Here is a 23,762-nt window from a genome sequence, read left to right on the forward strand (position 1 = left end):
GTACTTCTGGTCTCTGCAAGGCAGTCCTGCTTGTTTCATTAAGCTTTCTTAAAGCTCTTGAGAGCTTTAGTTTAAAAACTGCTCCCTTATCACACTAGACAGCAGCTCAAGAAAACTCTAACAGCAGGCTCACTAAGGGGCTTATCTTGCTTCCAGTGGGACTGAGGACACTGCCTTCTGCAAGTAAGTAGTTTTGTTTAGTTTTCTGCTGTCACTCTGGCTGCATATCTCAGGCTCAGCATATAGGAGGGGCCATTGAACAATTAAGACTTTTGATATTCTACTGCTTATTCTGTTCCGCTAGGTTTTCTTCATATGCTGTCTTCATATGCAACAATCTGTGGTGTACAGGCTGTTTGGATGTTTTTGAACTGTGTCCTTGTCCTCACTGACCTTTCCGAACACTTCCTCCCACTAGGGTGGTGAACTGGAGAGTTGGAGAGCAAGAGAAGGGAAGACTTGCTCTTACTGCCGCTCATCTCTATGTTGGAGCTCTGTCTGCCAAGGTGGTTGAATCTGAAACAAACTGATCTAAAAAATATTTTCTGCTTCCTTGGCTCACCCAGCAGTCACAGGAGCTGTATTCTAGACTAGAGCCTTGCTGTGTTAAACCTTACCTTAGCTGTCTATCTTCTTAAACTAATCTGTTCAGTCTCCTACATTATTTCACCATGTTTATCAAAGACACAGTATCTTAACTACTGTGTAGTGCAATTGCTTTAATACCTTTTAAAGACATCCTGCTGGAACACTTAAAATGCAGCTCCATGGGTTCTGATTACCTCCACTAACACTGGTGCAGAGATTTTGCAGATTAACTCTTCTGCCTTAATTTTACATTCAAGTATGCTAGCTCACTATCTCCAGTGTCACAGAATCATAGACTGGCTGTGGTTGGAAGGAACCTCTAGAGGTCATGTGGTTCAACCTCTCTGCTCAAGCAGAACCCCATGGAGCCTGTTGCCCATGACCATATCCAGACAGCTTCTGAAGATCTCCAAGAAGTGAGATTCCCCTAAATCTCTGGGCAGCCTCTGTTAGTGCTTGGACACCTGTACAGTAAAGAAGTGTTTTCTGATGTTTAGTCGGAGCTTCCTGTGTTTCAGTCTGTGCCCAGTGTCTCCGGTCATGGCACAAATGAAAAGAGCCTGGCTCCCATCTTCTCTGCGCTCTTGCTTCAGGTATTTCTATACACTGATAAGATTCCCCTAAGCCTTCTCATTTCCTCACAGGAGAAATGCTGTGATTGCTTTATAATCTTTGCAGCTCTTTGTTGAGCTCTCTCTGGTGTGCTTATGTCTCTTGTGTACTGGGGAGCTCAGAACCAAGCACAGCACTCCTGCAGTCAGGACATTTTCTGTGTCTGAGAATTACTTTAGATACTTAGACCTTATGACAGGGAAAAAGAATTCTCACATTTATTTGGGCAGATCAATTCTCTTGTGTTTCTAAACATCAACTTGTTTTCTTCAGAGGTCAGCATCTGTCACTTTGTTTTGTAACTTCATGTGTCAGTGTTGTGCTACCTCTGGCCTGCTATGCATGCTCAATCCTGTTTACTGGCTTTAATTTCCCTCTATTGCTGCTTATCTCGATAGCATTAGTCAGTGGAATCTGGAAAAAACCCCTGGATGCTTCCTATCCTTCAGACATAATCCCAGCTGCATGTGCGTGAAGATCTCATGCAGTATTGAGAGAGAAGCTGTGGACTCCTGTTGAATACATCCTGGTATAGAACTGGCTTTGTTTAGCTTCTGATCAGGTGGCAGCCAGCAGCCAGGCAGTCTGAAATTACAATGAGCATTTGTAAAGAAGGGGGATGGAGAGGTCATGGGTTCACTGGAAAGCAGGGAGCCTGAAAACAACAGCACTGTGCATTCATCCTCTTAGCCTGTGGAACATGGTTAAGTTTTAAGCAGCCATAAAGAATATGGTGTGGCTTATCTGTTTCTTGCTGATGTGTTTTTTTCTAAGCAACCGGTTAAGATGGAAATATACACATTACTGGCTTGTATTTCAGAATGGACAACATGGGTGTCTATAGTCTTTACCAAGAGGATTTCTCCAGCAGTAGTTGTCATGCAGGCAAGCATGTTCCTCTGCAGAACCTTGTGCTGTGGCACTAGCTCTCACCCAGATATAATTATCTGGAATGGTCCAAGGGGTGTATGGCCCAAGTGTTTTATAACTAATGCCTGTAATGTCTCCATGGCATTTGAAAGGGACGCAGTGATAAGATTTCACTGAATCCAAGTATAAATTCTGTCTGTGCCTTAACTCTGTGTTGTGTTTTTGTAATACAAAATTACCATTGCCTCCACAGGCAATACCTGCAAGTTTTTGACAGCTTTGTTACAATTAAATGGAGGAAGGACAGTCATTTTTATTCATAATAAAAAATGAATTTATTATTTCCAAGTGTCTGGGCGGGAGATCAAAGATTCAAAATACTGAATAGCTAAACTTGATGGTCAGGAGACCAAAAAGAAATTCTAAACGCTGATTCTTTGTGGATTAGCTGTGTGGTTTTCAAAGCATCAGCAATAATCTGTAAAAAGATAGCTATCAAAACTCAGCTGGTCTCCTCATGATCCTAAGTTCTCGCTCTTTGGGTTTTTGTGGTAACACAAAACTGTTGTGGACAAAGGAGTCTTTTTTCACCACCTGCAGGAAGCAACAAGGTATAGGAACTTGTTAGAGGTGTTATATTGTTTACATGAATTAAAAGTTGTAGAACTAAGAACTCCAGTTTTAATTCGCTTTCCAGCCTTTTGGCACTTTACTGCTGTTGCTTGCTTATGTAATGCTGATTATAAACATCCAAATTCATGAGGGGACTTGTCCTGCCCAAGCTGTTGATGTTATATGCAGTTCTGCTGGGAGGGCTGGAGGGCAGCATTCCTGCCAAGGCATCTGCAGTTAGGATACCACATACACTTACCACAGACACTGCAAAACCAACCAAGATGCAACAGGCAATACAAGCAGGTGCTGCCAGTGCAGGTAATGAGAATGCTCTGCTGCTTTAGGCTCTGAAATACTGGTAACAGCTCAGGAAAGGGATTTTGTTTGGATATAAAGGTTGGTTTGCCTTCACTGGTGTCCATGATCTTCATAGTATGGGCTACTCTGAAGAACACTGGGCTAGCACAAAGTAACCACATTACTGCAGATATTCTGTGAATATATGATATTTGGTCGTCCTGGGACTGGATACAACTGGAGGCTAATGTCCATAAAATCTGGTCCACAATAAAGTATGTGAAATTCAAAGGATGTTTCTGAACAGAGAAAGAAGGAGAGATAAACAAAACCACTATTATGCTATTAGGTATGTTTTTTTATTCTTTCTGATTTTATAAACGGCTTGTACATTAGAGCAAGTTCTTGACCAACTGACAGAAAAAAAAGCATTTCAAAAGCATTTGAAGAATTGCTTTCTTAATGTGACTAGATGTTACAGGTGTAAAGCTTTTCAACTGTGTTTCAGTCTGTCATGGTTTTTTCCTGCCTGCAGCCTTTCTTCAGCTGCTAGGGAAAAACATTTTGACTCTGAGATACCAGAAATACAGAGGGTCTGGAAAGCAAAACCCTGGTCCCACTTTTAGCCAGGCATTCCAGCCAGGCATTCCTTGTGATGGTAGAGGATGAAAAGAGCAAATGACAAGCCTCCTCAGTGTTAGAACCTCAATACTCCTAATCTGAACTACTGTCATTGCAGAGAATATGCCAGTTTCTCCCTGACCTGCTCATAGAGCTAATGCCCTGGTACTGAAAGTTAGGAGTCATCAAGTACACCAGGAAAAGGAACTAAAACTCCTTGGTTACATAAAGCCTAGTACAACTTGGCCAACAGTAAGAACCAGTCATGTGCCAAGTTTGAGAAAACTGTGGCATAGAGGCTGCATGATTTTTCCTGGAGGCATCAGGAGGAAGATCTGGTGGTGTTGCTGAAATCTTCAGAGAAGAGGTGAATTACCAGTAAGCATTCCTTGTGGAAGAGAGGGTGAAGTAAAGATAATCTGTATAGATTATATCCCAGAATTAGCAAGTGTACTAGGAGCTATTCAGTCCAAACTGTATAGCATTGTATAAAGTACAATGCTATACAATGTTTAGAAGATTGTTTCATTTTGATTGGAGAAGAAGTTCAAGTGTGGAAATAGCCCTTGTACTAACATTACTGGACTTCTGAGAATATTAGTGGTTGAGTTAGATGTCAAAATAGACCATTAAATTGAGGACAAGATAGTCTTGTGACTCTTCCTCCAGAGTTATCTTTCTGGATTAGCTGATGGATGGGTTGGTTTTTCAATTTCTTCAGCATCTTGAAAGTATGCTATAAAAGCGGCTGGATAAAAACAGCACTATATATCAAGGACTCATTAAAGAAATACAAACCACAGCTTACTTAGGCAAGCCTTCACTGGCATTTGACATACTTTTCTCCTAGGCCTCTGAATGCTCTGAAGGCAAGGATAAGGGTCAGATTTGACTTTTCATCCTGAAAGCTGATGGTGAAAGTAGGAAAAGAACAGTACATCTGCAGCCACCCCAACGGCTGAGGGATGCACCCTGTCACTCTGCAGTGAAAGGTAGATTCTTTATGATCAGCTGTGCCATGTGGCTGAATTTCAGCTAACTGGCTATCAAGGAATAAGCAGCCACCCTTCCTAAAAGTAGTAGATTAAGTCTCTTGAGAAATCCCCCAAGATTAAAATTCAAACAATTTACTTTGGCCATAGCCAGAAGACAGAGATGCTCACTGCTATATGTATCAGTTTGTCTGGACTCCTCTGCAGGCTGTAAGCTCACTAAACTGTAGATATTTTCCTTCCTATGCAAAGCTTCTAAAATGGGACCCTGCCCTTTAGAGATGATATAACAAATAAACTTGGTTGCCTCCACCAAGTCCTTCATGAAAACGAATTTCTAGGTGTAGTCTTTTTTTGTTGTAGAGGCCCTAGTTTCCACCCACTGAAATTACTACCTGCTACTGGTGATTACATCATATTTATTTTGTGTGTGGAATCCTGGAAACTGAAAAGCTGGTAAACTCATTTCACATAGATGGGAAATGAGGTATGGATCCCCAAGAGTTACAATAATTTTACACAACATACACATTATCCCCATACACCAAGAGATACTCATAAATAATTCAGCCACACTCAAAAGTAATTTATAGGCTTACCAACAGAGGTGCTTAAAAAACCAGAATTGCACACTACTTCCAATGAAGTCAGCTGAAATTTAGGAAAAATACAAAAAGATAATACCTCAATTAGGAAATGCTAAGTAGTCACTAACTACTTGGAACACTACACTGATTCATTAGCTGCTCTCATCAAAGAAAAATTTTGGGCAAAGTATTCCCTCCACCCATTAGGAATTTGAATAATCCAATTCTCTAATTCTTCTGTAATTCTTCTAGTATATTCTACGTGTAGTATAATCCAGTACCAGGCTAGCAGCTCCAAGAAGAGCAGGATCTGCTAGATTTGACACCACCACATCCACTGTTTTAACAGAGGACAGCGCCTGTCGATTTATCACATCTTTGACAGCATTAACATAGTGGTTAGCTAGAACTCCAGAAAGAATCACAAGAGATGGGTTCACGGTGTGTAGAATGTTCACAACGCCAAGGCCCAGTGCTGTCCCAGCTGAAAAGATGAAGTAACAAGAAATTGAGTAGAATGCTCAGAGCCGTTCTGGCATCAGTAGTTGAAACAGTTCTGTTAGCAGCAAATAACACTGGAAATAACAGTAAAGTGTTTTGCTCCACAGAGTTTTATGTTATCAGGTAATACGTGTCTGCTACTAACATTTCTTTTGCAAAGTAAAAAAGGAAAGGCAATTTTTTATGCACAATAACGCATTATTCGACATTATGAATGTGAAAAGAGAAAACAAGGCATTAAGCATGCTTGTAAGCAAAGAGAAATAGGAAAGCATCACTCTACCACCTTATTGTTAACCACTGTGTAGAGGGAGGACTATGCTTAAAACTAAAAAACAAAAAAACAAGTAAAATACCCCATATAAAGTAGCACATAACGTAAATTGCCTTAGCTGCCTCATACCAACCATTCACTTGCCTACAATGAAATGTCCCAGAATTTTCCAATATGATGTTGAGACTTTACTTCTTTTTTTTAAACTGATCTTTGCAAAACCTTTTAATCTATTTTTGAACATGTACTTTTAACACTTCTGCTGACATTTTCTCCAAAATTTATATTTAAAATCTCATTACCATTAGTAAGTTCTATTCTGAGAGGGCCTCAATGTGTATAGGCTGTTTGTAGTGTTACAGGGGACTACCATTTCTGTATCCCTTAAAATACAATCATAGAAGTGTTTGATCCTCTGGACTATGTTCTCACCTGTTCTGAGAATGCTCTCTGCTTTTGTATTCCCAAGCTTAGCTGCTTGAATAAGGTGTGCAGCACTAACAATCTCCTCCTCCTTCATTGACATTCCTTCTACTAAAAGTAGATCATCTGGAAAGAAGAGAAGGCCAAGAGCAAAACATGATAATGTAGCAAGTCAGAGGGTAAAAAATTGGCAATTAAAATATTTTCATCTCTTTTACTTGTACATTGAATCCTGAACAATCTCTCCAATACCAAGTTTAGCCGAAGTAATCATATCCATATTATTCAGGAAACTACTTGCAGAAGTAGGGAATCCAACTCAAACAGTTAGAGTGTGGTAGTTCTCTAGTCTTGTTGGACCCAAAAATAAATAAAATATATTCTCAAACTTATTTAAGACGGAGAAGCTTTTGCTGAAAGATAATCACTGTGAAATCAAATGTCACAAAATGCCTGTTAGACTAGTTTACATCAAGCTTAAAAAGAAGAGACAAGCTCCACTGTGTGCTTCGGGGATTTCTGAGACCAGTTGTTCCAAATGTTCCTTGCCACTGAAAAAGATCTGTACTATATAGGCTGCCTGTACATCTATTCTTGTCTCTTCCTAGGAAAACAAAGCAGATTTATTTTTTCTTAATACCTTCTTTGAAAATTTCTTCCTATACTGCAGTTTAGTAACTGTTTTCAAAACCAGAGTAAATAGATACCATCATGCAGTTTCTTAGCTTCTCTCTGTAATGCTATTCCTGAGGCATATGCTTCTATACATCCTTGGCTGCCACACAGGCACTCTGGTCCATCTAAGGATACAACAATGTGCCCAAGCTCAGCAGCACAGAAAGAACTGCCATGGATCAATTCGTGTTGATGAACGATTCCACCTCCAATTCCTGCAAAGATATTAAGACTTGTATTAAAAAAAAAAAAAAGAAAAGAAAAAAGACAAACACCCCCTGCTCCCCAACAGTTTTTAAAGGCCACAGTTCTGCAAGACACTGATATATGCTTATTCAAGCAAATAGACAAAAATAATTTCCATCAGTCGTCATCTACACTAGAAACCAAGAATTACTAATTGGTAAAGAACTCTTGTCCATTTGACACACCTAATACACAAGCTCATAGCTCCCCCCTATTCATATATGGATCAAAAGGGTATATTTTACTTGTATTTTCTTAAAGCCTGTGGATGTACTGAACTATGACAGATCTTTTAAGCCTGAGAGTCATTTTCTTTATGCAGAGAACTAGCCAAGTGGCCTTAAAATCTTGCAATTCAGAGGAGAAGTTTTAATTCTGCCTTTAGACAGTTGAGCCTGTGTGTTAAAGAGGCAGGATACCTAAATGTGCAGGTCTGTGCTGCCCCTTCCCAAACTGGGTGTAGATTCATCCACTAGTTCTTATTGCCACCTCTAAAGGACTATATACTTAAAAAATGAGAAAAGTTACCCCACATTTGCATTTGAGATTTAAGCATACTTTCTTATATTCAGTTGCTTATCTTCTAGATACATATTCTAATCTGATTTGTATTTCTAAATATTGTATTTCTAAAGTTGAAAGAGAATTAAGCTATAAAGCTGAAAAAATGCAAAATTATTCCAGCTGAAGTTGCTCATACTTTCCTTACTTGTCTGCGTAGCAGTACCAGAAGAACTTCTTTCATCAAGAAGTTTAAACTATGGAAGTAGTTTTATTTGGCTGAATAAATTAAACAGCACCCTAAATCAAACAAATAGTGTAGCAAAAGAATTTTTGGTTTTCCAGGTATAGTGGTCATGTTTATGCCTGTAGAACAGCTGAGCCTCCAAGTGATAGTGCGGGACTTTGGGTTTCACTGAACTATAACATACTCACCTGTACCAGTAATCAGTGTTACAAAATTTTCTATTCCTTTTCCATGACCAAATTTCCTCTCTGCTAGAGCAGCACAGTTTCCATCATTGTCCACCCAGACTGGCAGGTGCAGAGCATCAGATATAGGAGTTCTGAGATCCACAGAGCTCCACTCCTGAATGAGTTTTGTAGAGTGAAGCACAATTCCTTCTCGAGGGTTTACTCGTCCACCTGTGGAAATACCTAAGTCCCAGAAATACAGGAGAGAAGAATGAAAACTAAGTCTGTGTAACAAACTTTTAAGTAAAAATCTATTTTTCTTTTTCTAATGACAAGGGTTTTTTTCCCTTAATACTAGGCTTTGAAGTAGAGCATGAAAGTAAAAATTTTTGAAGTATTACTGGCAGTTCCACTTTTGGCATGCAAAGATCACAAAATCTTGAAATGGCTCAGGTTGAAAGGGACCTCAGAAGATCATCTAATCCAACCTCTCTGCTACAGTAGGTTCAACTACAGCAAGTGGCACAGGATTCTGTCTGTGAGGGTTTTGAATATCTCCAGAGAAGACGTCTCCACAACCTCTCCAGGTAGTGTGTTTCAGTGGTCAGTCACCCTCAAAGTAAAGAAGATAGAATTCATAGAATGCCATGCCTCTAATCACAATGTACCAAGTATCTTAAGACTAACTAGATGGGTAGTGGTTCATGTTAATGTCCCTACTTCAGGCAAGATTGCAGCAAATCCCTTAATAGCTGTGTTTCTTGTTAGTGATGTACCTAGGACATAACAGCAAAAATAAATTATTCAAACCCTAGAACACTATTAGTGTCCATAAGTCTGCTATATATCTCAAGATTTAGAATAACTAAAATTAATTACTAGACCTCGTGATTTTTACTTAAAACCACACTGTTTTTGGGAAAAATCAAAACTGTGTTCAGAGATTTATCTACTGAATAGAGTAGGCTAGTAATAGACTCTATTAACCAACCCTATGAGTTTTCCCTGGCTGGAGAGGCTTCCAGAGTTGGTGGAGTCTCTCAGGACCACTGAAAAGTAGGTCTCTATTAGGAAGGTGTTTAGCTCTAGACCATAAAGTTCTAACATTTTATTGTACAGAACCTATGTAATTGAGTCACATATAAAGAGCTGTAATGGAGAGCAGCCATTAAAGTTCTAAAACAAGCAGGTGAATTGAACATTAAAGTAAGAAAGATCTGATTTGAAGGGCTAAGGTTTCTCCTTATGACTGTGTACTTAACATTGTTTTTTAAAAATACATGCTCAAGTTAAATTTTCTTTGTCGTGTGTGATTCAGGTAAGTTTTCATCTAAAACAAACTACTTTTCTTCAGGAGAATTTCTCAGCTAAAATGAAGATTCTATGTTCTCAAAAACCCAGTACACATTAATCAACATCTTCATAAATAACTAATATCTAAGGCCAAATCTCCTAATCACCATTAAACTGAAGAAGTCCCATTTGATATAAGCACAGTTTAACACAGAACTGGACTGCAAGTGAACTAGAAGTCAGCAGAAGGGCTGCTTTTGTCTCTGTGAGCTATAAATTTACTACTAACATTCTAGCCTTTTTAATCTGTCTTGGTGTATCTGAAAATTCTGCTGCACAGTTGATCCTAGCCCTAAAGAAAGGCTTGCAGGCAGCAGAGGAAACATGACTCAGCTGCAGTTGTTTCAATAGCTGTTTTGATAAACACTGAGCATCTGATTCACAAGGCCAAGACAGCAGAGGGCTTTAAAATCCAGAGAACTACATAAACGAATTTTAGATGTCATTTACTATAACTTAACAGACTGTTTAACAGTTGTTACAAACTCGAGAAACTTCAGTCTTCATAGTCAGCTTCTCATTTTCAGCCATTTAAAAACGTTTGTTAAGAGTACATAAGAATTTACAGTACACAAGATCCATTTTAGAAAGGCATTTTAAATTAATGAGTAATGATTTAATTTCATGTTGAAAAACACAGATGTAAAAAATGCAGATGTTAACTTACCCACTCCCAAAATTCTGCAGTTTACATTTACTGCCTCTGATGCAGCCTCAACACACATCTTTAGAATTAATGCTAGTCTGTCTTCATAGGTTTTAGGGTTGAGTTGGGTATATTTCTTAACTATTTCACCCTAGAAATTAAAAACAAAAAAAAAAGGCCCCAGAGAAATGTATGTCATGATGAAATTTCTCTTCCATATAAATTACAGGTCATTTTGAAAATAGAGAGCTGTAACTTATTTCTTTAAAAAAAAAAACAAAAAAAACGATGCTATGCTTTAGATCTTGGGCCTGCAGGCAAGGTTCTTGGCAGCTCTGGGCAACAAGTTTCTAAGATTAGGCATTACATTCTGCTCCTGTAATTAACCTCCCAACTGAAATAAAATATACTTTTTAAGGAACATGTAGCTTGTGTGAGGAAGTATCACCAGAGCTGCTGCAACTGTTGTTAGGCATAAACAGTGATAGAGCAATGCACTTAATCTCAACACTGAAGTCTGAAAAAAAGAAGAGAGAGTAACAAATTCCTAAAAAGAACAAAAAACCATAGTGCTTTAAATATAAAATCTTTACAATCTGACTGCATGAACAGTTTCTGTGGTGCCATTTCACAAAGAAGAAGGAGAATCAGAGAAAAATGCTAGAAATTTCAAGGCAAAATTTACTATACTTTCAGAAATAGCTTCTAAGCAATTACACTTCTGAGTCACTTGCAGTATCTCTGGAGTACCATCAAGTGCGATATACCATAGAATAGTTTGGGTTTAAAGGGATCTCAAAGATCACCCAGTTTCAACCTCCTGCTGTAGGAAGGAACACTGAACCAAACTAGATTGCTCAGAGCTCCATCCAAGCTGTCCTTGCACACTTCCAGGGAGGTGGTATCCCAAACTCCTCTGGACAACCTGTTTCAGTGCCTCCCTACCCTCACAATAAAGAATTTCTTCCTAATATCTAATCTAAACTCACCCTCTTTCAGGCTGAAGGCATTCCCCCTTGTCCTGTCATGACATGCCTTTGTAAATACTTTGGACAGGATGGGGGAGGGCTATGAAGATTATTTTCAAGCCTAGTCATGCAGTGGTAATAAAAGTATTCATGACACATGCTTGGAATCTATGGCTACTAAAGAAATTATTTAATTCAAAGTTTATATTGCAGGATTAAGCAGGGGACTGCTGAAGGTATCCTGCCTATCAGTGTTATTCTCCCTGTTAAATCCACTGTACATTTTTCTAGGGTACTGCTCTGAATTAATGCAACTAAGCAAAGAGGAGTAACAAAGACAGTCTATATGCAAGATGGCTGATCCATTGTTGCCAAAGAACTTGGAAAATTCCAAACTGACAATGGTTTTGAGTACTGTGTCCCACTGTCTCAGCATCACATGAGCAATGGAGTTTGTGGATTTTGGATGCTTAGTTTCTTCTTCACTTTAAATTTAGAAGGTGCATCAGAGAACTTGTTTTGGAAGACGAGGCTGCAGTAAGTATTATTGGAAGACGTAACAGCTTCTAAAAGGAATTTCTGAAATCTCCTTTTTTTGTGAAAATAAAATTATATCTCATATTATGCCACTGGCTGCTTACATCTGTTGTGTAAATTTTATTATGAAATTCTGATTGTTTTCACTCTGATTTGCTAGCATTTCAATTTTCATAAATGTCACTTTGCGCTCTGTAAAGTGGGCAGAATTTTCAAAAATTATTTCTTCCAGGCTGTGTTGACTCATAGGAAAAAATGTGGTGTCAATTTTGCTTCCAGAAATATTACACTTTTAAAAGCTGTCTTTAAAACCTTGGAGATCTGTCAGATATCTTTTAAATGAATGTGAATATTCTGGACTGTATCAGGTCACTTTACATAACCCTCCATGCTCCTGCAGACACCTTATTTTGCCTTCTGGGCAACTATTATTGACTGATCTAGTTATCTGCAAATATGGAGTGTAACTGTAGGAGTAATTGTCCAATACTGTTGAGAATAAAAGCCGAAGACTTCTCATCACGAGTTTTATTCACGTCTTTGAAATGCTGCAGAATTCAGTAAATTGATTTGCTAGATGCTGGTTGTTGCTCTGAATGGTCCTGTGTGTCCATTACACGGCAGCGTGAGGCAGTGGGGAAGCAAAAATCTACTATTGGAGCCTTCAGCATTTTGCTTGACATACAATAATTTGCAGGAAGAACTGAGTCACCTTTTAAGGAGAACCAATGCCTGTGAAAGTTGTTCTATTCTTCAGAGTCTGTAGTCAACCCATAAATAAGCAGCTACCGCCTTGCACCAGCAAATGGGCATTGCTAGTTTAACATCAGTCTTAAGAAGAGCAAACCAGTAAGCAAGTTGTATAATGACTGTAGGAAAGGCAGCAAAGACGGGGAACTATCTTCTTTATCCCTCAACAAAAGTCAATAGACTGCTTTGTTTTGGAGCTCTTTTGCATCACAAGCCCATATCCACAAAGCCCAATATTGCAGAATAACTAGAAGCACAACAGAGTATTTACCTTCATACTGACAATTGCTACTCGGAGATTTGTTCCACCTAGATCCACTGCCAGAGCACTCTGTGTCTCTAGGATATGGTCAATATCTTGAGAGATATTATCTTTGACAGGAGGAAAACAGAATTTCTTTTGCAATGGTTCTTTGAGGTCAATAGATTTAAGGAACTTCAAAATCCTTGGAACAGCATTACCATCTCCATATATTTTTGAGCTATAATACAAAAAAGAATTCATGTAATTGGAAATAACACTGCAATCTATAAAGTTCTTGGTATGACAGAAGAGTTTAACAGTGTCATTACAATATTATGATCTGGCTACTCTGCCAATACTGCAGCTCACACTATGAAAGTCTGTCATGAAATATAGTACATAATGACAGTAGTTTAAAGAACACACACAGATCTTTCAAGTCTGGCACTAGCTCCATTTTGGAATATGAAACTGGAATGCAGAAAACTGGAAACTAATGATGCCAAAATCCCTGTAAAATTGAGTTTAATTAAGGGACCCACACCATAACACAGAAATAAAAAAATATGGACAGTTTATGTATGTGCTACAAATCAAGTAAGATGTACTTACCACAGAGATGCTAACTATGTAATAGTAAACTGTACATTCATGTCAGTTTCAACATGCCTGTTTCTAAAATACCATACATGGCGTCAGATACTTTGTATTAAAATATTCAGTTTTACTGCTCTGTTTAGATTCTTAAGAAACACTCCTTTTATCCTTGTCAAAGTTTCTAAGAACTTGCGTGTTAGAGAAATAAGGGTCAATATTCATTAGGGCTGAGGAATAAGGAAAAGCACCTTGCTAGAATTCTGCAGCTTCCCTGGAAGCTTGCACTCAGAACTCTTTATATATCATGAGGTCAGAACAACTATCCAGTGTTGTGTCATAGAAACACAGAATAGCTTGAGTTGGAAGTGACCTCTGGAGATCATCTAAGCCAACTCCTTCCCCAAGGCAGGGTCACGTTGAGCAGGTGACACTGGAACTCATCCAGATGGGATTTTAATGTCTGCAGGGAGGGAGACTCCACAACACAGCTGGGCAGTGTGTGCCCATGGTCTGGCACCCTCAATGTAAAGCTCTTCTTCATGCTGAGTTGTAACTTGTGTTTTGGTTTATGGACGTTAGTCCTTGTCCTGCTGCTGGGCTCCACTGAGAAGAGTGTGGCACCATTGTCTGGGCACCTGTCTTGGAGATATTTGTATGGATTGAAGAGATTCCCCCCTCTCAGCTGTGTCTTGTCTTCTCTAGACAGGGCCAGCTTCCACATTCTCTCTCTCTCTCTCTCCTTCTAAGAGAGATGCTCCAGACCCCAAATAACAGAATCACAGAATAAACTAGGCTGGAAAAGATCTTTGACATAATCGAGTCCAACCTGTGAAATAACATAATCAGCTAGACCATGGCACTGAGTGCCTCATCAAGTCTTTTATTTAAACACCTCCAGGGACAGCAACTCAACCACCTCCCTGGGTAGCCCATTCCAATGCCAAACCACTCTTCTAATATCTAGCCTAAACTTTCCCTGGAGCAGCTTGAGGCTGTGTCCTCTCATCCTGTCAGTGGACACCTGGGAAAAGAGGCCAACCCCCACCTGGCTACAGCCTCCTTTCATGGAGTGTACTGCGTGATAAGGTTACCCCCTTCTCTCCAGGCCAAACAACCCCAGCTCCCTCAGCCACTCCTCATAGGACCTGTATTCCAAGCCCCTCACCAGCCTTGTTGCCCTTCTCTGCATGAATTCAAACATCTCAACGTCCTTCCTAAACTGAGGGGCCCAGAACTGGACACAGCACTCGAGGTGTGGCCTCACCAGTGCTGAGTACAGGGGAAGAATGACCTCCCTGGTCCTGCTGGCCACACCATTCCTGATCCAGGCCAGGATGCCATTGGCCCTCTTGGCCACCTGGGCACACTGCTGGCTCATGTTCAGCTGCTGTCACCAGTGCCCCCAGGTCCCTTTCCTCCAGGGCACTGTCCAGCCACACTGCCCCCACCTGTGGTGCTGCAGGGGGTTGTTGTGACTCAAGGGCAGGACCTGGCACCTGATCTTGTTAAAACTCATATCACTGGACTTGGCCCGTCTATCCTGCCTGTCCAGGTCCCTCTGCAGAGCCCTCCTACCCTCTAACAGCTCAATGCCCACTCCCAGCTTGGTATCATCTGTAAATTTACTGATGGTGGACTTGATCCCCTTGTCCAGAGAATCAATGATAATACTGAACAAAGCTGGCCCCAATACGGACCCCTGAGGGACACCACTGGTGACTGGCTGCCAGCTGGATGCAGCACCATTCACCACCACTCTCTGGGCCTGGCCATCCAGCTGGTTCCTAACCCAGCGAAGAGTGCTCCTGTCCAAGCCACGAGCCGCCAGCTGTTTCAGTGGGGTGCTGTGGGAGTGTCAAAAGCCTTGCTGAAGTCCAAACACACAAAATCCACAGCCTTCCCTTCATCCACTAGGAGAGTCACCTGATCATAACAGATCAGGTTGGTCAGGCAGGACCTGCCCCTCTTCAACCCATGCTGGCTGCATCTGAGCCCTGGGCCATCCTGTAGGTGCTATGTGACCACACTCAAGATGATCTGTGCTATAATCTTGCCAGGCACCGAGGTCAGACAGACAGGCCTGTAGTGTCATCGATCTTCCTGCCCTTCTTGTGGATGGGTGTCACACTGGCCAACCCCCAGTCATCTTGGACCTCATCAGTGAGCTAGGACTGTTGGTAAATATGGAGAGCAGCTTCACAAGCTCATCTGCCAGCTCCCTCATCACCCTGGGATGGATCCCATCTGGTCCCATAGACTTACGAGCATCTAAGTGGTTCAGCAGGTCTCTGACTGCTTCGTCCTGAATTATATGGGGACTACTTTACTCCCTGACCTCATCCACCAGCTCAGGCCAGTTGCCCCCAAGGGTGTTACTGATGAAAACTGAGGCAAAGGTGTTAAGCCTCTCTACCTTTTCTTCATCTTTAGTTACTAAATTCCCTTCCCCATCTGTTAATGAATGGAGATCATCCTTGCCCCTCCTTTTGCCATTAATGTATTTATAAAAATATTTTTTATTATTCTTCACAGAAGTGCCAGATTAAGTTTTAATTGGGTTTTTGCCTCCCTAGTTTTTTTCCTACATGACCTAGCCACATCCTTAAACATTTCCTGAGTTCAATGCCCCTCATTTCCAAAGGTGATATATCCTCTTTTTCTCCCTTAGTTCCTTCAGAAGCTCTTTTTTCATCAGGCCAGTCATCTTCCCTAATGGCTCGTCTTTTGGCACAAATGGACAACCTGCTCCTGTTCCTTCAAGATTACTTTCTTGAAGTATGTCCATCCTTCCTGGACCCCCTTGTTTTTAAGAGCTATATCCCAAGGATTTTTCCGAATCAACTTCTTGAATAGGCCAAAGTCTGTCCTCCAGAAGTCCAGTGTGGAAGTTTGGTTGGTGCCCCTCCTTGTTTCACCAATTATTGAGAATTCTATTATTTCATGACCACTGTATCCTAAATGGCCCTCAACCACCACATCTCCCACCAGCCCTTCTCTGCTGCCCTTTCTGAAGATGGGAGTAACACTGGCTTTCCTCCAGTTACTAGGTGTCTCTCCCACTCTATGACTCTTCAAAGATAATGGAGACTGGCTTAGCAACATTTGCCAGTTCCCTCAGCACACATGGGTGCATCCCATCCGGCCTGTAGATTTATGGGTGTTCAATCTGCCTAGCTGCTCTCTAACCCAACCCTCTACAAACAAGTCTTCCATTCTCCAACCTTTTTCTCTTAGCACCAAGGTCTGGGATTCCTGAGGGCTGTTCTCAGAAGTAAAGACTGAGGGAGAGAAGGTATTCAATAATGCTGCCATCACCAGGACACCCATACGATCCAGCAGCAGCCACACATCTACCCTATTCTTTCTGTTGCTGCGGAACTTGGAGAAGTCTTTCTTGATGTCCTTGATATCCCTAGTCAGACTGAATACCAGCTGGGCTTTGGCCTTCCTTCTTACATCCCCGCATATCCTGACAGTGCTCCTATAGTCCTCCCATGCGGCCTGTCCCTTTTTTCACATCCCATTAATTTTTTTTTGAGTTTTACAAGACTCACATTAGGTCTCCATCCCTCTTTGCCTGATTTGTGAATCATAGGGATGCACTGGTCTTGAGGTCAGAGGAAGTGATACTTAAATACTTTCCAGCTCTTTGGACACCCTCCTCATCTGGAGTCCGAACCCACCAGATTCCTTCAAGTAGGTTCTTGAAGATGTCAAAGTTAGCTCTTTGCAAGTTTAGGGCACTAATCCTGCTTGCTGTTTTGCTTCCCCAGTGCAGAATTATGAGTTTCTAATGGTCACTGCAGCCAGTGCTGTCCCCAGCCTTCACATCTTCAACCAGTGCCTCTTGGTTTGTTAGTACAAGGTCCAGAACATACCCTTCCTCACTGGCTCTTCCACCACTGCATCAGAATTATCTTCACTGATCTGCAGGAACTTCCTGAACTGTGTGTGCCAAGTTGTGTTGTCACTCTTAACAAATATCAGGTACAAGTCTCTTAGGAAAACCTGGGCTTGTGACTGTGAGGCTATTTCAGTTGCCCACACAAAGCCTCACCAACTTCCTCCTCCTCATCAGGCAGCCTCTGGTAAATACCCACATAAGTGTCACCCATATTAGCCTGCCCCTTAATTTGCATCAATAAATTCTCAACTTGTTCACCTGTCCCTGAGTAGAGGTTGATAAATTCCAATTGCTCTTTCACACAAAGAGCAACTCCACCATCTTGCTCCTCTGACCTGTCCTCTCTAAAAAATATATAGCCATCCATGACAACATTCCAGGTATGTCACCATAATTTCAATGAGATCATGACTCTGCAACCTGACATAGATTTCTAGGTTATTAGATTATCTTGTTTATACCACTTGCTGTGTGCATTAATATACAGGCACTTCACTGAGGATCAATCAACCAGGTTGCTTGAAAGGGTGTGTGAGTCATAAACACCACAGTCACAAAAACCCTTGATGTGCTTTGCCCTATGATCTTGCCCTGGAGTATCCATGTTATTGCATTCCATATCTACCTGCATCCAAAAATTGTTACTGTTTCTTCAAGACTCTGCAGCTGGGGACCTTGTGTGTGTGTGGCCGGTGGCAGGGTGACTGCAGGTATTTTTAAAATTGCCTTGCCCAGGGAGTTTCCTGCCTTTTGCCGGGTAGTGTTTGCTTTTCGGGCTGTTTCATCTTTGTTTTGGCAGAGGTTTTTTTCCCTTCCCTTTTTGGGCTCTCTTTTCATTTTTCCCCCCTCCCTTGTCTCAGAGGGACTCCAGTTGGTGGTTTTGGGCTGTCTTGGGGTGAAGTCCACAGGTGCCTTCCCGCTGCCACAGAGAGGGCCAGGCCCCACCCCAGTCTGAGCTGCTCCAGGAGAGAAGACTATGGGAGTAGAGTCTCTCCCAAGCCTTGGGTTTGCCATTCTAAAAACTGCAATTTGCATTTAGAAACTGTTTCAAGGTGAACTTCACAAGGCCTGCTGGCAGAGAGTTCCTAGGGTTGGCCACCCCCTGCCAGCGCTGATTGACTGGTCCTTCCCTACCACCCCACCCCACAGCCATGGTGTAGAGCACAGCAGCAGCACCAGCAGAGCCCACGAACAGCAGGAAGAAGTGGCAGCAGCAACATGGATCCTACATGAACCAGGAAGTTTCCATCTGCCTCCAGAACTGCCCTGCAGACTCCTGCCTTCCCGGTGGGGGTTGTCACCATCTTGCCTCTTTGCTCCTGCAAACCTGTGGTCAGCTGGGAGGCACCATCTTAGAAGGGAAGGGTGTGATGCCAGCTTCCCTTTGTCCTTTAGCCATGCAGCTGCCTCTGGCAGGCACCACTTCAGAAACAGTTATTTCTGGCATGTCAGGTCTCTCTTTGTTCCTGCAGGGCTATGAGATTTAGTTTGGTATCTAGCAGTTACTTACTTTTTCCCCCTGCCTGTTGGCATCCTGTTTGTTAATAAACATTGTTTTTTTACTTATATCTACTTGTGTCTTGTTCCTTATTGGTGGAAAGGGATTGGTTGGAATCAAGGGGGAGGTTACTCATTTCAGAGTGCCCACCTCTTTAAATTGCCTCAAAACAAGACAGATCTCCAATATGAACTGCAACCAAGGAACATCTGTCTCTGTGCACTGGTTGCTATGACCTGCTCTTTAGGATGAAGCAATGGCACAATCATTGCCATTTAGACCCCACTCCTTGAGTCCTGTTAAGGCCCATTGCACAAAACTGGCCAGCGTGCTGCCAAAGACTCTCTGCCCTTTTTAGCCAGGGTAATCCCATTCCCCCATGACTAAAAATCATAAAACCACAACCCACTATTATAAAAGCCAAAACCTTCTTGATAGGATCAGCCACAAACCCAGACATTGATCTGCATGATGTGTCTGCCTTTTGCTGTCCCGATTTCTCTTAACTGGTAGGATACGTGAGGAGGTGACATGGGTGGTGATGTTTTTCACGTGCCCCACAAGGGCTTTATAGTCTTACTCGATCTTGCTCATTTTTTGGCTCTCAGTGTCATTTGTACCCACATGAAAAAGTGTCCTTCAGTAACAGGTCAGAGTAGGTAGACAGGATGTTCTCCCCCATGCTGCTCCTCAAGAACAAGCTCCCTTAATCACACTGATCTAAGCTAATATGAATTCTGTCCTCTTGACTTTCTGCTGGATGTTAAATGACTACTTGTATCAAAACATGACTAGTAACATTTTGCTCTATAAATACTACTGCATACCAGACATTGCATTATAGTTCTGAAATGAAAAATCATTTGTAACCTCAGATCAGTGCATCAAAAGCACTCCAGTGAAACAAGATGAAATACCTTAAGACTAAATGCCTCTTACTCTACTGCTTTAACATCCCCTCCAATGAATTAAGATGAATGTACTCACCATGGATATTGCTTCCCAAACTGCAGCTGTAGAGCATGAAGAATCTTATCCTGTGTATCAGCATCACGAACATGAAGAACATTTTCACCTAAAAAATTAACATAATAGGATAGATGAGATCCTTAAATTGCATTAGAGTATGAGCTGCTTTAGAAAAAAATATAGAAAGATGCCCATCAGATTGACATTACTCCTCATCAGTTATGTGCCTCCCCTTGCTTCCACTAAAGCAACAGTGACACCTCTGATACACTGTCCTGCATTACAAAACACTAAAGAGTCAAGCAAACATGTACCTGTTTCTCTTCCTGTCTGACGTGTCCCGAGATTGATGACAGGTGTACCAAAAGCTCCCACTTCTCTGACACCACAACTGCTGTTACCAATCATGCAACCAGCATGAGCAACTAGCTGAATGAACTGGTCAAATGGCACATGCTTTACTGCCCGAAAATTGGGATGATGTTCAATGCCTTTCTTCCTCATCACACGCACCATCTCTTTGCTTCCTACAGAAAACCAAAGTAGAATAAATGATTTAAGTTCTACTTTTAAAATCAAAGTCCAGACATGCAAAGAATCTAGTAGCCAGCCATTCACTGAGTTGCCAGCTCTGAACAGGTTTCATTCTCTTTTTATGCTTACACTGTAAATCACATTATCTCAGGACATATGCCAAAGTTTGATACAAGAATTCACTGCAAAAGTATCTCTGTAGTTTTAAGTTAATTTAAGAGGCACTAATATTGCTCCTATATGTCACATGGTTTCTCCTCATTTTCCTTCCCACACTGAGAAGCTGAAATGTCCTCCAGTAATGTGAACATGGAACTGCAGCAGATGCATCCTTGAGGCTGACACCATCCAGCTATTTCCATCTAGCTGGAGGACCTTGGATAACAGCACTCTTTTGAAGACAGTCTGTTATGTGTCACTCTGTCATGAAGGTATTCTACTCACCTGCATCCACATTAGGGAACAGAACAAGTGTTCTCTTGTTGAAGGAGATGAGTGCATCTAGTGTCAGCTCAAACATTTTTATGGAATGTTTAATATCTGTGGTTACAGGATGTTGCAGAGCGACTATATAATCTCTGGTTTTGACATCTTCACCTGTCCAAATGGAGGGCAAGAAAAGTTTTTTTATTGGCATAGAATAGCAAGAAGAAGGAAGGACATACTTTTCGAACTACAGATGTGAAAGCCTGAAAAGTCAAGGCACTGAATGGGATATACCTAACACACAGGAATCAATGCTAGAATAAAAATGAAGTTACAGGGTAGCCTAGCTTATTATTTGCCTCTCTCATCATGTCTCATAACTTTAGAGACCACTATGTAAATGTCAACAAATGGTTAATTTGCAAGCCTACTTCTGAAGCTGTCAAAGACTACACCAGGATCAAGAGACTGTTCTCACACCACCATAAATCTGGAATAACTCCTGAAGCTGCTCAGAACTTTCTGTCAGTTGTCCATTCTCAAGCAAAGACTTAATTTCCACTGCTTTAAAATAGTCAGCCATACTTGTCTTAGTGTATTTGGTAAATATTTATCTGCAAAACATACTGATCGAAAAATATTTCAATTTCCAACTATGCATAGTAGCTGTACAGGAGACTGCTCTGTCAAAGATAAAAAGCAAACATAAAACCCCACTCCTTACAGGAATTATCTGTAAGTCAGTGAGTATGAAAAACCAAAAGCCTTTGGCGCATTTTGTCCTGTTGCAGTGCCTTCCTCAGAAAAAGGTTTAAAATAATAGAAGTGGTTTGGTTTTTTTATATTAGGCCTGAACAGCTTTGATTCTATTTACCCAAAACTCTATTACACCAAAGTAACTGCTCATGTAAGACTGTTCTGCTATTAAATGGTTCAGCTCAGAGAAACTGCCCATTTAAGGAGTTATTTTTTGACTTGGCAGAAGGTTCAGAAGTGGTCAGTAAAATACATTTGAAGCTTTTCAGCTGTACGTGGTAGAATACAGAATGAAAGCAAATGTAGAAAATGTAGAAAAAAATACCAGGTACTATTACAAAATTTATTACTTTTTGACTGATAACTTACTTAATGAGTTCATCTAATGTTGAAAGGTAGGTGAGAAAAACATAAAAGTGGCCTGCTTACCTAGCCACATGCTAATAATGCTCATATAGTCCTTGTTTTTGGCAGAGAGAAGCTTGTCATATGAGGGACAGCCTGCTAAAAGGATGCGGTCGTGGTCTTCACACATGGCTATCAAGTGCTGCTCTGCACTCCTCGTGCAGCACACGTGGTAATGGGCCAGTTTGGTTATGGCATGTCTGATGGAGTCATCGATGGTCCCACTGACTTCCCCACCTTCAATGTGAAGAATGCGAATGTTCATCAGGGCTGCAGACGTGGCCAAGGCCAAAGCATCGAATCTGTCCCCATGAACTATCATTATGTCTGGTTTCAGGCGATTGAGGACATCGGGTAACTTGACTAATGCAAGGCCCACCGACTCCACCATAGCTGCCTCATCTTCCCCTCTCACGATGGTGTGTAATCTTGTATGAATATCAAAGTCATCTTGTTCAATCATACGATAGGTATTACTGAAGGTCAGAGAAAAAGGGTTATTAGAGTAAATACAACTTGATTTACAGCAATATTGCTTCACAAAATAATCACAAATTACGACAGCTGCACTGGGGAGTGAAAAAAGACCTGCTTTTCACATCATCTTCACTGAGGAAAGTAGCTTTCAAGATTTTAACAGAATATCCTCATCCATGTGAAGATCCTCCCTAATAGTCCAAATATCCAGTTTTTCTAGATACTTTTAAGGAGGAACTGTGCTGAACATATTCTGAAAATCCTCAGAAAACAAACTCTTTGTTCATGTGTTCACAGAGCCTTTCAGAGAATAGGCGTGGCACGATTTCCTGTCAGAAAGGGTATGTTTATTGACTTTTCTGTGGACAATTGTATAAATAGAATGGATGTGATTAAAAGCTGAGGCCTGTATGTTTAAAGAAAACGTACTGCAGGTAGCATGATTCTCTATTTTTCTAAGGAAAATCTTTTTCATTTTACTGAGTAAAGGGGCTCAGGGTTTCTTTGGAAAAAAACCCCAAGGAGTACCTGGGTTTTAGAATACTTACCATAAAGTAACTGACAGGAAAAACATTTGCCAGATCAAAATCTCTACTGTTTGTTTTGTGCATTACAAATCATTCACAATACAGAGATAAATGTTAAACACCTTGGAAAAGTAGTATTTTCTATTACCCTGCACAAGTCCTGCAGACAGGAAACGGTTATGTGATATAGATAAATCAGGGCCATGTTTATCCTTTTTAGCAAATGAAATGGGATTACTTTATTTCTCCAGTCATACAGGGTGCAATTCAACATATTAACCTGTCAAGAAGTTCAACTGCTTTTTTTCTTGTCTGGTTTTGTTTTGAATCAGGTTAGTTTTGTGATGTTGAATTCACCATGCCATGTTACTGGATGGAAACAATGTCCAGTACAAAGCAAGGAACAGAGCGCTGTAATGTGCAGAAAGAGAACAGTCAACACTGGAACATCCTGTCTTACTAGTTTGAGATAATATAACTTCCTCCCGTCCTAGCTTATAAAATGCCAAAATTTCTCATTGGAAAGTCCAAAAAGTATCTCTACTTGAAGATACGCTTATACATTCCTAAAAGTTAAACAATGCTGATATACTGCAGACCTAAACTAAAGTCTGATTTTGTTTACCAAAATATGCGTTTTCATATCTATTTCACTTACTGGGTCCAATCTGGTAAATGCAGCCTGAGGAAAATCAACAATCCCAGAAAGACTATCTATGCTCTTCCTTCTACCTTCTTCCCAGCAACTAGGAGAATATCCACCTGGGATGAGCGAAGTCTTCCCAAGGGAAGGGATTTGGACCGAGATATCTCATCCTCCTGGGCAGGGGATTTGACTGCTTAATTATGGAGAGTTAAGGATGGGGACTCTATTCTCTCCCACCTACCCACATACCACAGATAACCATATAACTATTATTCTATCATTAATTTTGTCAGAAACATACGACCATAC

At 41.0% G+C, this 23,762-nt stretch overlaps 1 protein-coding gene across 3 annotated transcripts in view; it reads right to left on the reverse strand.

Moving 5' to 3' along the window:
• Positions 1 to 3,319: 3,319 nt before the first annotated feature.
• Positions 3,320 to 23,762, reverse strand: part of GNE (glucosamine (UDP-N-acetyl)-2-epimerase/N-acetylmannosamine kinase) — a 34,029-nt gene continuing 13,586 nt past the window's right edge. For all 3 annotated transcript variants that reach the window (XM_040091169.2, XM_040091170.2, XM_040091171.2), the window contains exons 3-12: positions 21,828 to 22,279; positions 20,661 to 20,813; positions 19,997 to 20,209; positions 19,701 to 19,788; positions 12,742 to 12,952; positions 10,237 to 10,366; positions 8,238 to 8,459; positions 7,088 to 7,270; positions 6,390 to 6,506; positions 3,320 to 5,666 (exon numbers count right to left, since the gene is read on the reverse strand). In XM_040091169.2, the coding sequence (XP_039947103.1) occupies positions 5,431 to 5,666; positions 6,390 to 6,506; positions 7,088 to 7,270; positions 8,238 to 8,459; positions 10,237 to 10,366; positions 12,742 to 12,952; positions 19,701 to 19,788; positions 19,997 to 20,209; positions 20,661 to 20,813; positions 21,828 to 22,279 (2,005 nt within the window). In that variant the 3' untranslated portion in view covers positions 3,320 to 5,430. The remainder of the gene's footprint in view (positions 5,667 to 6,389; positions 6,507 to 7,087; positions 7,271 to 8,237; positions 8,460 to 10,236; positions 10,367 to 12,741; positions 12,953 to 19,700; positions 19,789 to 19,996; positions 20,210 to 20,660; positions 20,814 to 21,827; positions 22,280 to 23,762) is intronic.

This window comes from Hirundo rustica, chromosome Z, assembly GCF_015227805.2.
Source record: "Hirundo rustica isolate bHirRus1 chromosome Z, bHirRus1.pri.v3, whole genome shotgun sequence".
Taxonomy (NCBI): Eukaryota; Metazoa; Chordata; class Aves; order Passeriformes; family Hirundinidae; genus Hirundo; species Hirundo rustica.